The sequence below is a fragment of the Labrus mixtus genome, chromosome 4 (assembly GCF_963584025.1).
Source record: "Labrus mixtus chromosome 4, fLabMix1.1, whole genome shotgun sequence".
NCBI lineage: Eukaryota > Metazoa > Chordata > Actinopteri > Labriformes > Labridae > Labrus > Labrus mixtus.
In genome coordinates, this window is record NC_083615.1 from 15,508,341 (window position 1) to 15,527,134 (window position 18,794).

At 39.3% G+C, this 18,794-nt stretch overlaps 1 protein-coding gene across 1 annotated transcript; it reads left to right on the plus strand.

Annotated features, from left to right (window-relative positions):
• Nucleotides 1-70: 70 nt before the first annotated feature.
• On the plus strand, nucleotides 71-4,909 carry borcs5 (BLOC-1 related complex subunit 5). Its single transcript, XM_061036020.1, has 4 exons — nucleotides 71-486; nucleotides 1,295-1,438; nucleotides 1,963-2,120; nucleotides 2,490-4,909. Exons 1-4 carry the CDS (start codon nucleotides 429-431, stop codon nucleotides 2,721-2,723), a joined length of 594 nt encoding a protein of 197 aa, XP_060892003.1. The 5' UTR covers nucleotides 71-428; the 3' UTR covers nucleotides 2,724-4,909.
• The last annotated feature ends 13,885 nt before the right edge of the window (nucleotides 4,910-18,794 follow it).

Genomic DNA, 18,794 nt, shown 5'->3' on the forward strand with positions numbered 1-18,794 from the left:
TGTTTGACTCCAGGACCTGTAGGGGGCGATACAGAGCTTACAGGGCACATGAACAACCCCGTGATCTTTATTTACGGAAGTGTTGCCTCTGTTGATTTAGGTCGCAGCAGACTGAATCATTTCTCTGGTGGATTTTGTGTATACTGGCAGGGTAACGCTATAAAATTACCTGCACTATCACCTTCATTACAGCACTGTAGTTCTGCTTAAGATTAAATTAACTAATATTTACCGGAAAGCTGAACGTCACCATGCAAACCTAAGCTCGTACTGAAATTGCAGGACCTACTCCGATTTTCAATTCACCTCCTCTCGGACATGATTCTGTGACTTCCAGTGGAAATCATATGACACCTGTGTTGTCGAGTTATCTTTAATTAACGTTACATTAGCGTGTTAACTAGCCATACCAGCGTTAGCATAGCACCATGGGAGCCGAACAGAGTGGAGACTCGGAGCACAAACACTCAGATTACAGCTCATCTGGTGAGTGAGGCTGCATGCTACATTTTATCTAAAAACAAAAACAACTTGTCACTTTAGCATGCTGTTGTAAGTGGTAAAATATTAGTCACTTAAAGTAACACCAATGTTTGTTTATTTATTTGTTAGGGACAGTGCATATTAATGAACAGCTGTAAAAATGCCAGATTATAGCAGAAGTGCTAGTTTCCATCTGTTGTCCCTAGGCAGGTGACAGAGAAAGACACATTACAAATACAAAGGCACAAGTGACACAAGACAATAATAGAGGTTAAAGGTGGTCACAGACTTGGTTTTCTTTTATCCACTGTTTGAGGTGTGTTTTGAAGGTTGCATATGTTTGTGAGGTATTAGGTATTAAGATACTTATTTAAACAAATATCTATGATTTATGGTATTCTTCTCATCAGCATGGATGCATTTACATCTTCAGTCGTATTTTCCAGTTGTAGCTGGGCTGAAGTTGAGTTATTTTTTTTTTTAGTTAAAGTGTTTGATAAATTAATGTACAACCACAATGTTTGCCCTTAATATACATTTTTTCATGAAAAATCTTGATTTAATGGAAACGTGACAACAAAGTTCAGGAAAAACTGAACAGAAATGTTAAATTTTCCCTGTTAAAGTAATGTACTTGTTGTGGAAATTAACTTGTAACACACTGCTAAATCTGTGCACCATGTTTTCAATTGAAGAAGGTACAGCGATCTAGTTTTAATGCCAAGATTTGTTTTTTCTAGTCTTCAAGGTCACTCATGATTTAAAACTAAATACCTAGCTGTTGGTTTTAAAAGAGCTGTTGTCTTTACAGTGGTGCCATCTCCAGCAAAGCAAAAGGCGAAGATGGATGATATCGTCGTTGTTGCACAGGGGACCCAGTCGATGAGAAATATCCACAGTGATCCTGATGTCATAAAGCTTCAAGAAATACCCACATTTCAACCGCTGTTAAAAGGTAACCTTAAAGTCTCCCAGATGCTGACATTAGTTCCAGTGTTATCCTAAACACTGAGACAGACAGTAAATGTATATGTAAAACTATTAATGAAGTATTAAACCACTAAAACTGATCCAGGGCACTGTAGTATGTGGAATATTTGTGTAACTGTTTTAGTCAAAAAGAAGAGTTTACACAGTTGAATATATTGTGCAGCTGCCAGATTAAATATCAGAAACTGAAAGCAGAAGTCAGATAAACTCTCTGTACTGTGTTTCAGTATACACAGTTAAGTGTTGACATCTCATAAACCTTTGAGAGAAGAAATTGAGAACAGTCTATCTTCAAATTCCCTGTTGTGAAGTTAATTAAAGCTGCATCCTATTAGCACTGCATTGGAAAGGTGGATAATGAGTTTCCTGTGTAGGTGCAATCCTGAACATAGTTAGAGGGGTAGTTCTGTCAGATCCTGTGAATCGCCATTAACAGTAATGATAAAGTGTTGCACTGTTTACAAGTGTGACTCTTCGTCCCCTCTGCAGGAGTGCTGAGTGGCCAGACGTCACCCAGCAGTGTGTGTCTGGAAAGGCTGGATGCTGCTCAGGTGATGCAGCTGTGTGTGCGATACCAGGACCACCTTCACCAATGTGCCGAGGCCGTGGCCTTCGACCAAAACGCCCTGGTCAAGAGGATCAAAGAGGTGACTATACCACAAATATAGCTTTAAGGATAACAGGTGTTGCACTATTACTAAAAAAAGAAAAATATTTGTTAACTATCAAGTCCCTTTGGAAAATAGAGTACAGTATATGAATATTTTATGAACTTGCATGAGCTTCTCTTTTTGTTGCATTAAGTGCTTTAGCTATTTTTGATTTTTCAATTTCAGTAGTCTTTGTGCTTCAACTCTACATTTTGGATATATTGCATTTATTTCTCAGTTTTTATGATTTAAAAAAAAATGATGAGTCAAAATAAAAAAAATAAAAAACATTCAAGCTTTTTTTCTCTGCTTTACTTTTAGATCATGTTTTCCTCTCTCTTATCCCCGCTGAATGTTTCTCTCCAGATGGACCTGTCTGTGGAAACGTTGTTCAGCATCATGCAGGAGCGCCAGAAACGCTACGCCAAGTACGCCGAGCAGATCCAGAAGGTCAACGAGATGTCGATGATCCTGAGACGCATCCAGATGGGCATCGACCAGACGGTGCCGCTGATGGAGCGACTCAACAACATGTTGCCTGAGAGCGAGCGCCTGGAGCCCTTCAGCATGAGGCCTGATGGGGAATCTGCCACCAAGTAGCCCCCTTAAAGACACCACCAGTCCTCTGTCCAGGAGAGAGTGCAGGTCTGTCTAGCTGTAGGGATACTTTTAAACCATTTAAGTTTTTTGTTTTCATAGAAGGGGCGGAGCTAAGATGTGAAAGTGCCACAATATGTCTCCAGGTCATCTAATCTTTAATTCTTAAGCAACTGTGGGGAACTTTAATTTAGCGTCGATCATGGCGACCCCTGTGGAAAAAACATTACGTTTTATCTATATCTGTCCTTGTCCTAAACATGCACGTTTAGTTAATCTTAATTAAATCTGCTCCAGCTTGTAAACAAAGCATCTTTCTGTCTGTAAATCACTTTGATGGAATCAGATTCAGCTGAAGGATGGCAGGCATTGAAATGAACTGAGTAGAAAAAGTTAGTGTCTCTTTGCTGACGATGTATTAGGCCTGTTTCATACCAATTTAAAAATCCCTCACAGTTAATTTAATGCTGGAATTTTTGAAAACACACATGCTCTTAATCGGCAACAACCTGTTTCTTATTGCACTTCTACTCACCATTATATTCATACCAGAGTTTAACAACTGAACCTCTCTTTTGGAACAGTTGTTGATATTAAATATAGCCATACTGCAGATGGCTTGGAGATTATGATTTATCCCTTACCTTTAAGGATTCAAAAAGTCAATCTTTCAAATATAGGCCATGTTTACTGATGTAAAGGCGTGGCAGGAACACTTCTGATTGAGTCGTCAAGAACTCTATATGCTCAGAACTTTGTCATGCAGGTGTGATGCAACTCTCCAAGACCCAAATGGTTTCAGTGACATAAAAGCATCTCAGAAATCCTCCTGCTGATTTGCAGGGAGATTTGCGTCCAAGAACTCATGGAATAATTTTGGGTCTTCCGCTTCACTTCACATTTTTTTTATGTGATCTTGATATTCATCTTGCTCCCACCACTACCACACCATCTGCCTTGGATTTTTATTTTTCTGAAAAGATTTCGTGCATCATTTTTGAAAAAGGCTTTGAAGAGACTCAAGGAGAGAACCAGGACGGTTTATTGCCATTGGATTGCAAAAGAAGAATGGATTATCTGCAAAATGAGAAACGTCTTTTTGGACACAGGATGGTCTTGATAAACTCATGAACTTGAACTTTATTTTTGTGATGAGAGGATTTAATTTATTTGGATACTTCAGCTCTAATGTTTGTGTCAAACCTATTTGCATGCAGAATAGTCAACACTTCACTGTGCCATCAGTATGTCACAGAAGATTGATGCACAGGAGGACATTTGCCAAGTTGCCACACCTTCAGATCACATAACTGCAACTTCAGCATTAACTTATGTTTATTGGCTTGTTAAAGAGATAGCCAAACATCTCATATACCAAAGATTCACAAACTGTTGGTTAATAACTCTCACCTTAGAAACAGATGGTCATGTTTTGTCTCTTGTTTCTGTGTCACAAGTTATGGTATTGGGATTAAAGGGTCATTCCACCCAAATATTAAAAAAACATTCATCTCTTTACCTCTTATACATTTAGTTTTGTTTTACTGGTTTATTTCTTTGGAGATCGGTCACTAACATTTCCAACACAACCGACAGAGTAGACCAGGGTCTCAAATTAATTTTTGTTTTCATCCAGCATCAAGTGATCACTAGCAGACAGTAGAAAAATATCTTGTAATTTAAAAAAAAACCATAGTTTATAAAAATCATGTTTATATAAAAAAAAACAGGCAATGTGAATGTGTCATGGTTGATGTAAATTGCTTTCAGCAAAGAATTAACCACAAACTTAAATTTATCAACAGCATCTTTGAGTAAAAATGTTTCTTCAGACAATCCCCAAAACACAATCAATACCTTTAGTAATCTCAACACTTAGTTAGGTAGAAAAGTAACCAACCAGGATACAGTACGCTAAAGATACAATTGTCTATTTGGAGAAAAACCTTATTCATGTGAGTGCTAAAAATTGAATTCAGCTTTTATTGAATAGAGTGGAAGCAGAAATCTAAAAGGCAGGAGCCTCAAAACCCAAGCCAATACTAAAATATTTGCAATAATGAGAAATACCATGAAGTTCAGCAGTACTATGATGAATGATTTCTTTTTCTTATTTGGGTGAACAAGCTCTTAATAAATACTCAGTTTTCGCTCTGTTTACAGTGACAATAAAAAGACACAAAAAATGATTTAATTTCAGCAGTGTTTCTGTTTGAGCTCGCGTGAGTCCAGCAGGTGGTGCCAGAGATCATGAAACACATCCTGTGGCTTCCTAACATTCACAGGTTAAGATCCTTGTAACTCAGCTGTTTCAGAGAGTTTTGAAGAACCTGGTTGTTAAACTCGAGGTCACTTGAGCAGGAGGTCTGTTGCTGCTCACTCTCTGGCTCTCAGAGGATTCATTGCCTTTGAAAATATGGACAATAATAAGAGGACAACCTGTTTTCATTTCCAGTGCTTCTGCCAGAGCATCTGAAAGCTTAATCTCATCTGAGCATGTAATTGTATTTATGTCTATCTCCGCTGCCACTAAAGAGATCACCGTTGTTCCCAAACATTTTCCCCCTGGCAGTTACCCTCCCCAAAGATAACCCGCTCACACAGCATCACCACACTGGTGGAACACTTAGAGATGATATTGTTGTCCCAAACTAGCCCGCCTTTAAAGGTGAAAGTCATTGGTTTCATAGTTACAGTCTGATACATTTGTTTTTATAAAGAGCTCTGATTCACTAGTGGTAAGACTCGGTTGAGGAGATGAGATGTATCAGCCGAGCGGCAACCTCCGGTGTTAAAAAAATGAAGCCAATACGGAAGTACAAAATCCTGCAGTTTGTCGAGTGTCCGCTTGAGTCTGAATGCAGGAACACAGGAAGTCACATACACACCACATTAAAAAAATGTTTTTACGGCATAAATAAACATGTTTACAGCCTGATATAAAAAACAACATTTGTCTGATCAGTTATTGTCATCATGGGCACACTGAATTTTTTAAATAAGGCATCCGTTTTGATTTTGTAAACGATATAGTTAGGTTATTCGACATGATTGACAGGTGGGCGTGATGTAACGGTTCATCAAGAGGCTTAAACCCCGCCTCAGCTCCAGCTCTCAGCCTGTCGTTAGTTTGACTGAAAGTCTATGGTATCAGCAGTACTCTGATAGGTTTATTTTCAGTGACAAAACTGTCTACTGCTTTTTGGCTCAGAAAAAAATCTATGAATCCTTCCTATCATTTGATGAAAAATGAACTGACAACTTTTTAACATAACTTACTAATTTGTCATTTTTGATGCAAAGAGCCAAACATCTTATGGTTCCAACTTGTCATATTTGTCATATTTCAGGATTTCTTTGTGTCTTTGTGACGTGTAATGATATTCTACATATCCTTTAGTTTGACACACTCGATGAAACCAACCGAGTACTTTAATGATTTCACTTTGAGCCTTTAGAAGTAGTGATAATGTTTTAGTTTTTTTTATTATTTGTTTTACATTTTAAGGACTTAAAGATTCATCACTGGCAGATTTTTTGATAATAAAAATGCAACAGGAAAACTCTAAAGCTGGAAACACTGCATTAGTATGAAACTCTGCAACAATGAGCTTTCATGACATCAGCTGAGGCACACATCGCTACCTGATGAGGCTCTTTGTCTTCTCTTTTGACATGTTATAATATATCTTATAATATAAAAAATTTACGTTAATATTACCCAACATATCTCTAAAATGGGGGAACTATAATTAATTTTGCAGATGCTTTTATCTAAAGCGACGAACATCAGAGAGTAAGTACAACACAGGCAAAGGAAACAATGACAACAAACTTTGTTTCAAAAACAAAAAGGACTTATCTGCATGATTACTCAGTACACAGTTTTTCGGAGAATTCCCTCTTTCCAGTCCATGTCACTTGTCTTTTTGCCGCTAATAACGTCACAGAAGCGTGCTGCATCCTGTAGGGATTACAACATCTACCTATGTATCAAACTCGAACTAGAGCAGGAATTGGGAATTAAAGCATCTCTTCCCAGAAAGGACTGATTGTTAGCAGCTCCTGTCTGGCTTCAGCAGTGCATGGTGTTTTTTTCCCCATGAGCCTTTGCAGTCTGATTAGGCTGGTTGTGTACATTGTTGAATTTTTCATCGGTGTATAAACACGCTGAACTCAATTACACCTACAAAAGGATGCTCCTGCGGCTGGCTTGCTTTGAGGTACAAAATTAAAGCGCTTCGTTGACATAAGGGACACAAGACAGAAACAAGTTTTCTTTTCTATTCACAGCAGAACTCCTTTGATATGTTATCGCCTTTCATGTGTAAATTAAAACGGGCGAAAAATGTCTTAAATGGCCATGGGGGTATTGTTTGAACATTGAAACAGAAATGGAAATTGTTATTGCATTCTGTAGCGAGGAGGTGTGAAAGTTCCTGCGAGTCTTTGTAATGAAGAAAAGCTCCTGACGCTCAGAGCTCGATATTAACGCCACTAGATGATACAATACGATCTGCCACCAGGAAATTCATTCTCTGAAATGAAAGAGAAATCCAATTTCCCCCTGTATACTTCTCATTTGAATATAAATCAAAGGCTTATTTTTCCTTCCTGTTTTGCCCACTCAAAATTGGAAACATGAAAGTAAGTCTCAGCTTTCTTATCCCCGGCATCTTTTAGGCTGGTTGTTTTTCTGCGATAAGAGCAGAAACTTAAGTTTCCAAACTGCACATTTCTGAACTTTTTACATTTTACATAATGATGATCTAGTTTCAAAACTCATACACAGAAAGTTTAAGCTGAGGTCTTGTAAGAGGAAAAAAACACTTGAATTTCAAGTTGGACAACAGTATTAAACAGCAACATTAAAAGAATCAATTGTTGAATACTACTAAAGTATCTCTTCAAACTCAAAGTCCAAACAATCCTTTATAATAATAATAATTATTATTATTATGTTTCCTTTATTTATCATTAAACCTTCATCTCAGTTGTGATAATTGATTTTAATCCTATGTGGCAAGAGCAGAATGGATAGTGGGCGGATGTCGCTCAGTTGGCAGGGTCGGAGGGGTTCGATCCCAGCTCCTGCAGCTACCCGTCCATGGGCAAGACACTTTACCCCAACTGCTTCGTCGACAGCATGCGCATGTTTATGAATGGGATTAATTACCGGTACTTCTGATTGTTCTCTTTACACAGCAGCCTCTACTATCAGTGTGTGAATGTGTAGGTGCGACCTGCAGTTTAAAAGCTCTTTGAGAGGTCAGAAGACTAAAAAAGCACTATATTCCATTTAACATAAGTAGTTTAATTGATGAGTCCATAAAAAGCACTGGATTCCACCAGCTAAGCAGAAGTTCAAACGTCGCCTTTTTGAAAACAATTTCTCATTTAGGACAAAGTTTACGCCTTACTAATCTCTATTTTCAGATTCTACATAAAAATAGACTTTCAGCTTGGGTAATTTTTCTCGTTTCATTTTTGTAGTCTGTTGTAGTGCGACCTGTATTGACCAATCACGAATCAGCAGTCTTTGGTGTATTCAGGGGAAAAAGTCATCCGCTGAACTGAGTCAGATTGAATCCCCTGTGTAACTTATTTTCTACTGTTGAACTCAGACTCATGAGAAACAGATTAACGGTCGTTACATGTTTCTTGGCACAGCCGTTGCCATGCAACCAGTAGAGAATCCAGGAAGTGACTCTGCCTGGTAAAGAGTGAGCTTTTAAACAACAAACAAATCTGCCTCTTTTAATATGTTCCTGATGATGAGCTAATTTCATGTTGAAATGTTTTACTCACTTTATTCAAACCCCTTAAAGCAGTTCTTTGCAGAAATCATAAAGGACGTCACCGTTTTCCTTTACACAAGTCAATTTAATTAAAAATGTAGAAATTATTTTTCGTTTACATACTATATTTGTAATGTTCACTTGGTAGCACCAATCCCTCTTACCCTCAGAGTTAAAACCATTTGTCCCAGGTGTGTTGTGGCAGTAAGTAGCTTGAGGAAAGGCATGAGGCGTCCCTTAGATGATTGCCTGTATCGACTGTATTGACTTTCATCCTGTAAAATTACCCGGCACTGCTTTTTTATTTGACACCCTGTCACCTGCAGTGATAGATACCCGTCTGACCCTCCCTCTTGAACTGCAGCCAAACATTATACCTCTGACTGGAGACATGGATTCATCCTCAGACCAGATCCACCAGGAGACATCTAATAAAGCTCTTTGTTGCTTCATTGCACATTTGTGGGTCGGCCTCAAGGACACCAGGACTCTACAGGAGACCGGGAGATGATGTGTCCTTCCTCTGAAGACACCACTGCTGCAGTAAAGCTGAAGACAAACACAGTATTTTAACTTTGCCTTTCATTTAGAACATCTAGAACAAGAGGATTCAGTCAGATAGTTTTTAGGCTCTATGTTAATATTTCATCTCGAGGATCAGCTGTGCCCACACTCAGCTGTTTGGATCATTCGATTCTTGCTGGAGGACCTTTAAAACACCACAGCTGTTGTGGTCTGAAATCTCCCTTTTTAGTTTTCACTGTGTCTTTAACAACTCTTGTTCAGTGGATATATCACTGTTAAAAAAACATGAAGTCATTAAAGAATGTGTGTTGATTACAGATATATAACAAGGCAAACTAGTTTGCAACAGGAAAAGAAAACAAAGGCGCACTGAAGATGTATATCAGTAAAACGCTCAACTGTCTACATTTTAGCTCTAAAAACATGTAATCTCACCTTTCGTAACAGGTGTTAATGTAAGAACAGGAACATTACCAGTAATTGTATCTGTGTGGGCAGCAGTATGGAAATCCAAAACATCAAAAGTCATTTCAATTAACCTTTTCGCTAAGAACATTTTTCTGCTTAATGCCACAAGTAAACACATTAACTATTAAAAGCAACAAAACATGTTTTCACTTGGCAGATTAAAATATCCACTCGGTCTGTGTGAGTGTCAGAAACAATCATTTCAGTGCCCTTGAGCACGGCACTCTGCCCCCAACTGTTCCAGCCAATCGAGTAGCAGCACATAATCATTTTAGATGTGGGTATTTGTAAATGAATAATGTGCAACACAACCTCCCCCACAGTTACCCGACCAAGTCATTAATTGTAAATAGGAACATTATCTTGACCTGCCTGTATAAATAAAGGTTTAACAACGGTAATAAAAAGGAGAAATAACACAAGAATAAGGACATTTTACATCAGATATAACACTGAAATGTTTGAGAAGTTGCCTTGGTTTAAATGTGGGACGGTGTGAGACTCAGATGATGATTCAGAGCAGACGGGGCCGACGCCATGAAATGTGAGTGACAGCATCATGTCTCATCTGCGACAGCCTGTAGCCAAACAAACAGCAGCTCATTACAGCATCAGCTCGGATCGCCCGCTGTTCGTGGAAGAGAGGTGACATTGGCTCATAATGTGCGGGAGGGATGAGTGTTGTGAGGAGGGGAGAGGGCCGTGCGGGGGTCATAAATTGCTTAATGTTTCTTTACGTCTCAGCGGTCACGATGTCTAACCAGAGGTACTTGAACTTTGAATGCACTGGCTTTTGAGAATATGAGGGAGTCAGTCTCATGAGATGCTGGAGCAAGGATGAATTTGTTTTGTTTGCAAAGCACTGAAGACATGAAGGGACCCAAATAGTAGGTTCAAATTGTAGTGGTGTTTGTGTTTATTCCCATGTGAACTGCCGTCAGTTACAATTTCATCCCCCATCTGCCAATTTTCCATCACTTGTCCCAAGTAAATTCCTCACTATAGAGGCTTAACTTGAGGTAAAGGGAAAAATAAACGGAAATTCTCATAAAAACAACTGCAATTAATGCATTATCAGGAAAAGAAACTGAAATTTAGACATCTTGAGAAAACAACTAAATAGAACTTATTGAAAACCAGCATTGTTTTCTCAAGATCTTGAGAAAAAAAATGAACTTAAGGGAGCAATATGTAAGATATCTAATGAATTCAATCATAAGATGACCTTACTATATGATCAGACATTAAGGAAACATGTTATGTTGAAGTGCTGGATTCTCTGACAACGATGCAGCAGTCAGTATGTCCTCCTTCTAAGTTTAGATTCTGGTCCTGAATAATCTGTATTGGTTTTGACCAGAGAAGGTAGGCATCCCACACGGCCCTGTTTTGGACACCCCTCAGTTTCCCGGATATGAGACGAGAGATCACAGCAAACCCACATGTGCTTCAGCGATGGAAGAGGACAAGAGAACTGGTTCAGATAGAAGTGATTGTACCCGACCTAAAAAGCCTCTGTATGTTTCTAATAAGCTCCACGAGCAGAAACGTGCTCAAACTAGGATCAATATTGGAGATGCTTTTGCAAAATGGAGAGAGGTTAGAACACAGAAAGGTTTACAGACTGATGCAGAGCTGGCTAAACACTGAAGCTTCAGTGTCTGAAAAATGGCGACCAGCATGAGCATCTAATCTTGGGAGGAAGGGGAGGGGGGAGACAGCTCTCTCCAATGTTTTGAATTTAGACTGCAGTAGCCATTTTAAATGCTAGGTCAGAGGGGGATTCTGCCCCCTAGATTCCAAGGTTGCAAAATGTTGTATCAGGTTCTGAAGGGCCATCAAATAAGAACATTGTTTGAACCTTTACACTGTGGTAATGTGCTTAAAAGGCACTCCTCTCAGTGGTGTGTGCTCCAAGGATCTTTTACTAACTGCCTTTTTATGTGGAGACAAAATATTTCATCCATAATTCATAGAGGAGTAAAAAGGAGGAAACCCAGCGAGACAGGAGCCACGTCCATCACGGCTCTGTTATGTTATACTCGCTCAGATGAGTGAGTCAAACAAGCCGTCGGGACTTCTGCTCTCTCCGCTTAGTGTTACTTATTCTACGACATTTCCATTCACGTCCCCAAGCCCTCGTGTTTTTTTTTTTTGCTTTTCGGCGCACAACTGCTGGGTGGGTACTAATGTGGCTTTTTGTTTACAGCATGTTTTCTTCATTGTCTCTTCTTATTGGGTGCCGTGGATGGAAAATGCATAAAAAATTCATTATCATCAGAGTGTAACAGAAGAAGAAAACGCAATTATGCTGTAGGGAATAAAGGGAAACATTGTCATTTAATGCTTTTTATGTGTAAGTTATGGCTGAAAATACAATAGGCCTAAATGTTTTACAGTGGATATAAATAGTGAAACAGGTCCTTCATTGAGACAATGGTGCTGCATCTTATACAATGGCAGTGAGCAGCACATTGTTCAATTAAGAGGGAGCACATGTAGTGGTTCACTTGGAACAATAACAAGTAGGAGGAATACGTTATTATATAATATGTGTTATTCATATGCAAATTTAAACTTATCCTGTACAAGAACGCCCTCCTCTTCAGTCTCCACTTAGCGCCATGCTCCAGCTTGTGTGTGTGTGTGTGTGTGTGTGTGTGTGTGTGTGTGTGTGTGTGTGTGTGTGTGTGTGTGTGTGTGTGTGTGTGTGTGTGTGTGTGTGTGTGTGTGTGTGTGTGTGTGTGTGTGTGTGTGTGTGTGTGTGTGTGTATGTATGTACTTGAGTGTTGGGGGGAAAAAAACCATCAACACATCCTATATCAATTATGTGGAGTGGTCTCTTCACCCTGATTACCAGATAAGAGGCTGAGCCAAATGCTTTGTTGCCGGAGCACACAGTGGGCAGATGGGGTTGGTGTGTGTAGGTAAAAAGTCTGTGGAGTACCCTCGAGGTTTTGATCAGAACAGAACTCGGTAAAAGCATCAGCCAGAAGTGAAATGTCCTCTGTGTGTTTGGCTTTTTCCAGATACCCAAACCATCTACAAATCGATATCCCCTTTCTCCCTGACACCATATTATCTGCACCTCCTGGTTTTCAATTTGCCGTCTGTGTTGAAAGTGGACACAAGAGCAGACTGTTTTTTTTTTTAAGATTTTAATTTGTAAGATTAGTTCGTCACAAGGTGGTTAAACATTGCGACATACCGAGGTGTTGAAAAGCTCAGCGGCAGGAATTGAAAGTAGAGACGGGTGGTTGTAATCAGGAAAGTGATGTAGAGAGAAATGCAAAGAAGGAAGATCTGTAGCCGGCACCAATCAGGCATTTTAAAGAGAGCTGATGATTGAGTAGTTTTGGAACATTTGGGAGGAAAACTTGTTATGCCAAAGGAAGTAGTTTGCACTTACCTGAGGCCTGACATAGTGTTATGTTCAGCGGATAGTTTATGTTATACAATTTGTGATTTCCTGGAATGACTCTGTGGAGGAAGCATGTGAAAGGAAAAGGCTTAGATATGCAGGTTAAGGGGCAGAAGCTGAAGCTGAACAGCGAGGATGGAAAGGGTCTAAAGAAAGATCAACTGGTTCATTACTGGGAGAGCTGGGAGTGCAGAGACAGAGGTTTTTTCACGTTTAATGCTTTTATGAGGTGTGTACACAGAGAATATGTTTAAGCAGTATCACACAAGAGGGAGTGCTGTTGTCCTGAATATCAGTTTAGCTATGTTCAAGGTATTGGCACAAGGTCATGGCCGTGCAAACAATAAAAACAAAATAAATAACAGTGAGTCAGCTGTGAGTGTAATGAAAGCTCCACTTGCACCCTGAGTAACCTATATCTTGAATAAAAAACATACACAAACGTATAATACTTTGCGATAAAGAAAGAAAAGAGGAAGAAAGAAAAGTGTTTTTTTTTCTACAATACAGCCTTTCTGCTACAAGTTGTGTTGCTCGACCTCTAGGCAAATGTAATTTGGTAAATACTGGAATATGCAGTATTCTGAAAGACTTTGAGAACCTCTCTCTTACAAAACATTGGGCAGTGATGTGATGTGATTGTAGGTAAAGAGCCAAAAACACCTGAGCTACAGATAAAAAACTACATAATTCACAATAATGCATAAAAGCAAACTGCAATGCACCAGTATCTGCACTGTGAGTCAAATTTTCATCAGCAGCCAGTTTGAGTTTGTCATCTTTTTCACTTAAAGAGAAAAGCCTGAAACAAATGAGTCATTCCACAAAGTGAAATCTGGTGTGCTGAATAAACATGGTGGTTTAACATTTGGTTAAGGTTTTTACTCTGCAGTCAAATATGACTGAAGTGTCAGGAAAACCAAGCTGGTTAGTTCACAAACATTTTAAACTTTTCTTTAAACTATCAAGTCTTCCTCGTCAGGGTTAGAGACTGATTATGATTTGATGAAACTCAAATGATCACTGAAAGCTAGTTGAAGCCTGAAGAAGCCTGTTGTTGTTGTGTTGGTTATGTAAGTAGCTCTCGATGCTAGTCTTTCTGTTCATGTGTTTTTTCTGTGCCACTTGGCTTTCCGTCAAAGGTTACTGGATTCAGTTCAAACACACATTAAGCCACACTGAGTTCAACCTTCAAACTACACTGAGAAATCAACTAGATTGAAATAGAGCTGCAGGGCCAGAGTACTAACTTCTTGGCTGCTGTTCCAGTATTATTATTGTCATTCTTTATTGATATGTACTGGCCTCCCTCTAGCTCCAGGTCTTGATTTCTTAAATTTGTTCATGTACTTTATGTTAATGCAGTGTTTCTCCACCTCCTCTGGCCTTCTGCTTATGGCATTCACACCAACAGAGTTGTAATTTTTTTAATCCTAATGCTCTTTTTTAAAATAAAGCAAGGTCATAATATCAATTAGGGATTAGGAAAATGTATCTTCCTCAATTCTTGTGACTGTTACTCCACTTAAATGCAGTAACAATATTCACTTTAAAACACAATATGGCTGCACAGTGGTGTAGTGGTTAGCGCTGTTGCCTCACAGTGAGGAAGTTCCTGGTTCGAATCCCTCGCAGGAGCTTCTCTGTGTGAAATGTGCTTCCTCCCACAGTCCAAAGACATGCTGGTTTGGTAAATCTGTGACTCTAAATTGCCCGTAGGTGTGAATGTGAATGTGGCTGGATGTCTGTCTCTATATGTCAGCCCTGTGATTGACTGGTGACCAGTCTAGGGTGTAACCAGCCTCTCGCCCAATGACAGATGGGATCGGCTTCAGCAACCCTGAATGGGAAAAGCGGTAAACGGATAATGGAGGAATAATGGAGACACTATACATTGTCCAAAATGTTTCAAAGTTCTCATAAATGTGTCCATTGCCACATTTCAATCCTCCCAATGTTTTCAGTGTCAGGTTTAATGTTTACTACTACGTTCAGCATCCGTTAAGGAGCCTTTAAATTCCTTGCTGAATATTTAATTTGATTTCAGAAAACCTGACCCAGAGAATCAGCAGAGGGAGACGCCTCTGGTCCGGGGGCCTCCAGGTGACGAGAAGTCGCTCACGTCTCAATGCTGCCTTTCATCCTGTTCCAGCGGGTTAAAATGTGAGTAGCAGTTCACTGAATATTTAGTCACACTGGGAGCTCTTGCAACCCTTCAAATGATCGGTTATGAAATATTCAGAGCTCATGTGTGTGGGGACCGAGCAGGAACACAGCAGGGGCTCTGACGGCTGATTGGGCGACAGAGTTTCCCCAGTATCTGCTTGTAGCTCTGCCTGCACCTTTTACACTGACAAGGCTGACATTAATGGATACCCTTCATGCCTGTCAAGCGTGTAATTATGGAGCAGGCAGTTTGAAAATACACTAATTGGCAGTTAGAAGAGGGGAGCATTGTAACTGGTTGAGCTGTCATCCATTACCTGTGATAAAAATAACACTGAAACAACTGGGAGCAGGAAATCAAAAGGCTCTGTAACCTTTTAATCAAACTTTTTAATCATGTTTGAATATTATGCTAGTTGATGTTATATGTGTTGTTTTGATGGCACCTTCAGGGGCTTCAATAATTTATAAGGATAGAGAACACAGACAAGCTTTTCTGAAGAAAGTCTTAGATGCTCATACATTAAAAAACGAATGTTAACATAGGGCTGCTGTGGCTCAGTGGTACAGTCCGACATGTTTTCGGTCCCCCAGCTCCTGCAGCCACATGTCCAATGTGTCCTTGGGAAAGACACTTAACCCCATTTGCTCCCGCTGCTTTGTCAGAAGTTGGTACTCAATGAAAATATCCACTATGATGCATTTATTTAAGGGTGTACTGTCCCTTTAAGGCTTTATGTGTTATACTTCTTTTCATTTTTAAAGATTTATTTTGGGGCTTTTTGTGTCTTTATTTAGAGACAGGACAGTGGATAGAGTCAGAAATCAGGGAGAGAGAGAGAGAGAGGAAGGGCAATGACATGCAGGAAAGGAGCCGCGGGTCGGATTCAAACCCGGGCTGCCCGCTCAGATACTATAGCCACCATACATGGGGTGCGTGCACTAACCACTAGGCTACCAGCGCCCCTAATTTTTACACTTTTAATGCACAACCTTCTTTCATATATCTCCGAAAGTGATGAGGTCTTCATTCGAACCCGACTATTAACAGAAACCTCCACAGTGCTGGAGTTATGTTTGTTACCTGGTGGATGACAGGAGGCAGCGAGAGAGAGAGAGAGAGAGAGAGAGAGAGAGAGAGAGATAGAGAGAGAGAGAGAGAGAGCAGTGGGGAGTTAAAAATAAAATGATGCAGGAGGAGGACAGTTTTCTGCTCCTTCACAGACTGCTTTACTTTTCTCTCTGACAGTTGTACAGTTTCTGTCAGTGCACTGGCGCTGAATGACGGGGCGTTAAATTCAAACTGTGTGCTGGAAATTTCATTTATCCATCCATGCAGTTGGAATGAAAACTGAAAACTTAAGGAAAAAGGTTTCGTCCTCTCATTACAGTGGTTCCTCTTTACTATAGTCTCACAATAATGAGAAAATATTTCACATAGTCTGATCTAAAGTGATGAGCTATTTTTCACACTTTGTAAGATTAATCAAGGACCAGTCTCTAACGATGAGGGATCTTTTAGCAGAGTTGTTAGCAAATTGGAACAAAACATTTTTAGATATGCTTTCATTATTGCATTATCTTATTAAAAGAGAATCCGTCTTTTATTGTTAACAATCAATGAGCTGTTATATCTCTACAAAATGAATGATTCGACTTCTGCTAAATATCATAACCTATCATCCTATCGTATTGTATCGTACAGTATCATATATCATGTTGAGTATTATATCATATTGTGTATCATATGAGTATCCTATCCTGTATTTTACATTTTATCATTTCTTGAATTGTATGGTATTGCATCGAATCGTATCGTACCGTATGATTCACCACCTGTGGCCAAGAATGGACAAGACCAACATCAGCTCTAGAGAAGGCGTTTTTTGTAAGTTTCCCCTTAGGTTTTTTATGCATTTTGAAGGTGGCAAAGAAGCTGCAACACCCAAACAATTTACATGAGGAGAAATGGGACGTAATTTCAAAACACACACAAAAGTAAAAATACAAAATAAGGCTGCTGGAAGCTGAAACAAATTATTTTGAATAATTGTGGATTCTTTTAGGTCTGTTGGATTTGCATTGTTTCTAAATGAACAGACGCTTTCTCTTTATGGAACTATTTTTGGGCTGTTGCAGCACGTTTGCCCTTTTTTGACAGCGTTGGGGGTGTGTGGTGTGTTAATAAATTAGATGAACTCCTACACTCAGTCTTTGAACTGATTTGTGCTCAACATATTTATCTGGGATTACAGTAGAAGTAAAGAGTGATCGTGGAAGGCAGAAAAAAGACGACTATTATGACTAACATCATGGGCTGAAGGTCTGTGAGGGGGATTCAGACTTAGCCGGCCAAGTGCAGCTTTGATGACATCTAACAGGCCAAATATTTTTCCAACTGTGTTTTTGGGTTGTGTTTATTGTAGCAGAGCTTTGGCTGACCGTGCAGCCTGCTCAGTACTGTTGGAAAGAGGCAGCAACCAGCGAGGGTGCCAGCTTTTCTAATAACAACCCTGAGTGAATTTGGATGCCAAAGCACCTCTTGTATCAGCAAAAGAAACACATTTCATTCATTCATTCATTCAATACAATTATTCATGCAGTTAGGGGCTACCAGTGTGTTTTAGGAGGCAGATAGGTTTACCAGTGGTGTTTTCTGCAGACATCATTCATCCAGGATTCACCCCTCCTTGCCTTTCTCCTCCTCCTCCTCCTCCTCCTCCTCCTCCTCTTCCTCCTCTTCCTCCTCCTGCAGTGCTGCGTTACCTCCACGACAGCTTGTTCTTGTTTACTTGAGTCTTTTAGCTTACACCACAGTTCTACATTCCTATCTTGAGATATTAAAACCCATTATCCTACACACACACACACAGCCTTTTGCTGCCATTCACACTTCTCCTGAATGACATAATCCATCATGTGCTGTTTGGGTTCAGTCGCTCTTTTCATCTTTTCTTTTTTTTTTGTCGAGTGTGTTTTCATATTCAGCTCTGAATTATATTCCCTGTCAATCAAACCTGTTACACACATAAAGACCCAGATGTCTCCTGCAGGAAGTAAAACCTCAGATACGTGCCGCCCTATGAACTCAACTTGTCACAACATTGTTGCTTTATTCACTATGTTTTAGCTGAAGGAGCTACTACAATGAAAAAGACTTGAAACCTCATAAAACTTTGATCATTGTGTATCATTGTGGAGACTGAGTAAATTACTGCAGCAAATACATTTTAAAGCTTTTTTTATTTTTAAAGCAGGGTTGTATGAAGTACGGCTGGGAATTACAGGGTAACTCACAATACAATACAACTTTTTTCGTGAAAAATTACATCTTTAGATCCCTGTTGTATTGTAACAACTTGATTGTCCTCCCACTTTCTTCTCACAATGTTATATATATATATATATATATATATATATATATATATATATATATATATATATATATATATATAGATATATATATATTATTTACTGTTGCCCTAATCCTCTGTCGTACAGATCATCTGTTCGAGTGATTGGTAATTTGAAGAAACGACATCGAAGAGAAAGAACAAAATTATGGAAACATCATAATATTGTTCTTTGAGACTCAAGGTTACTTCTATGAAACAGTGAACACATATTAATTACTCTTACACCCACTATTGTTCAGCTCCTCATACCACTTCAAAAATGAAATATCCCTTTAACCAG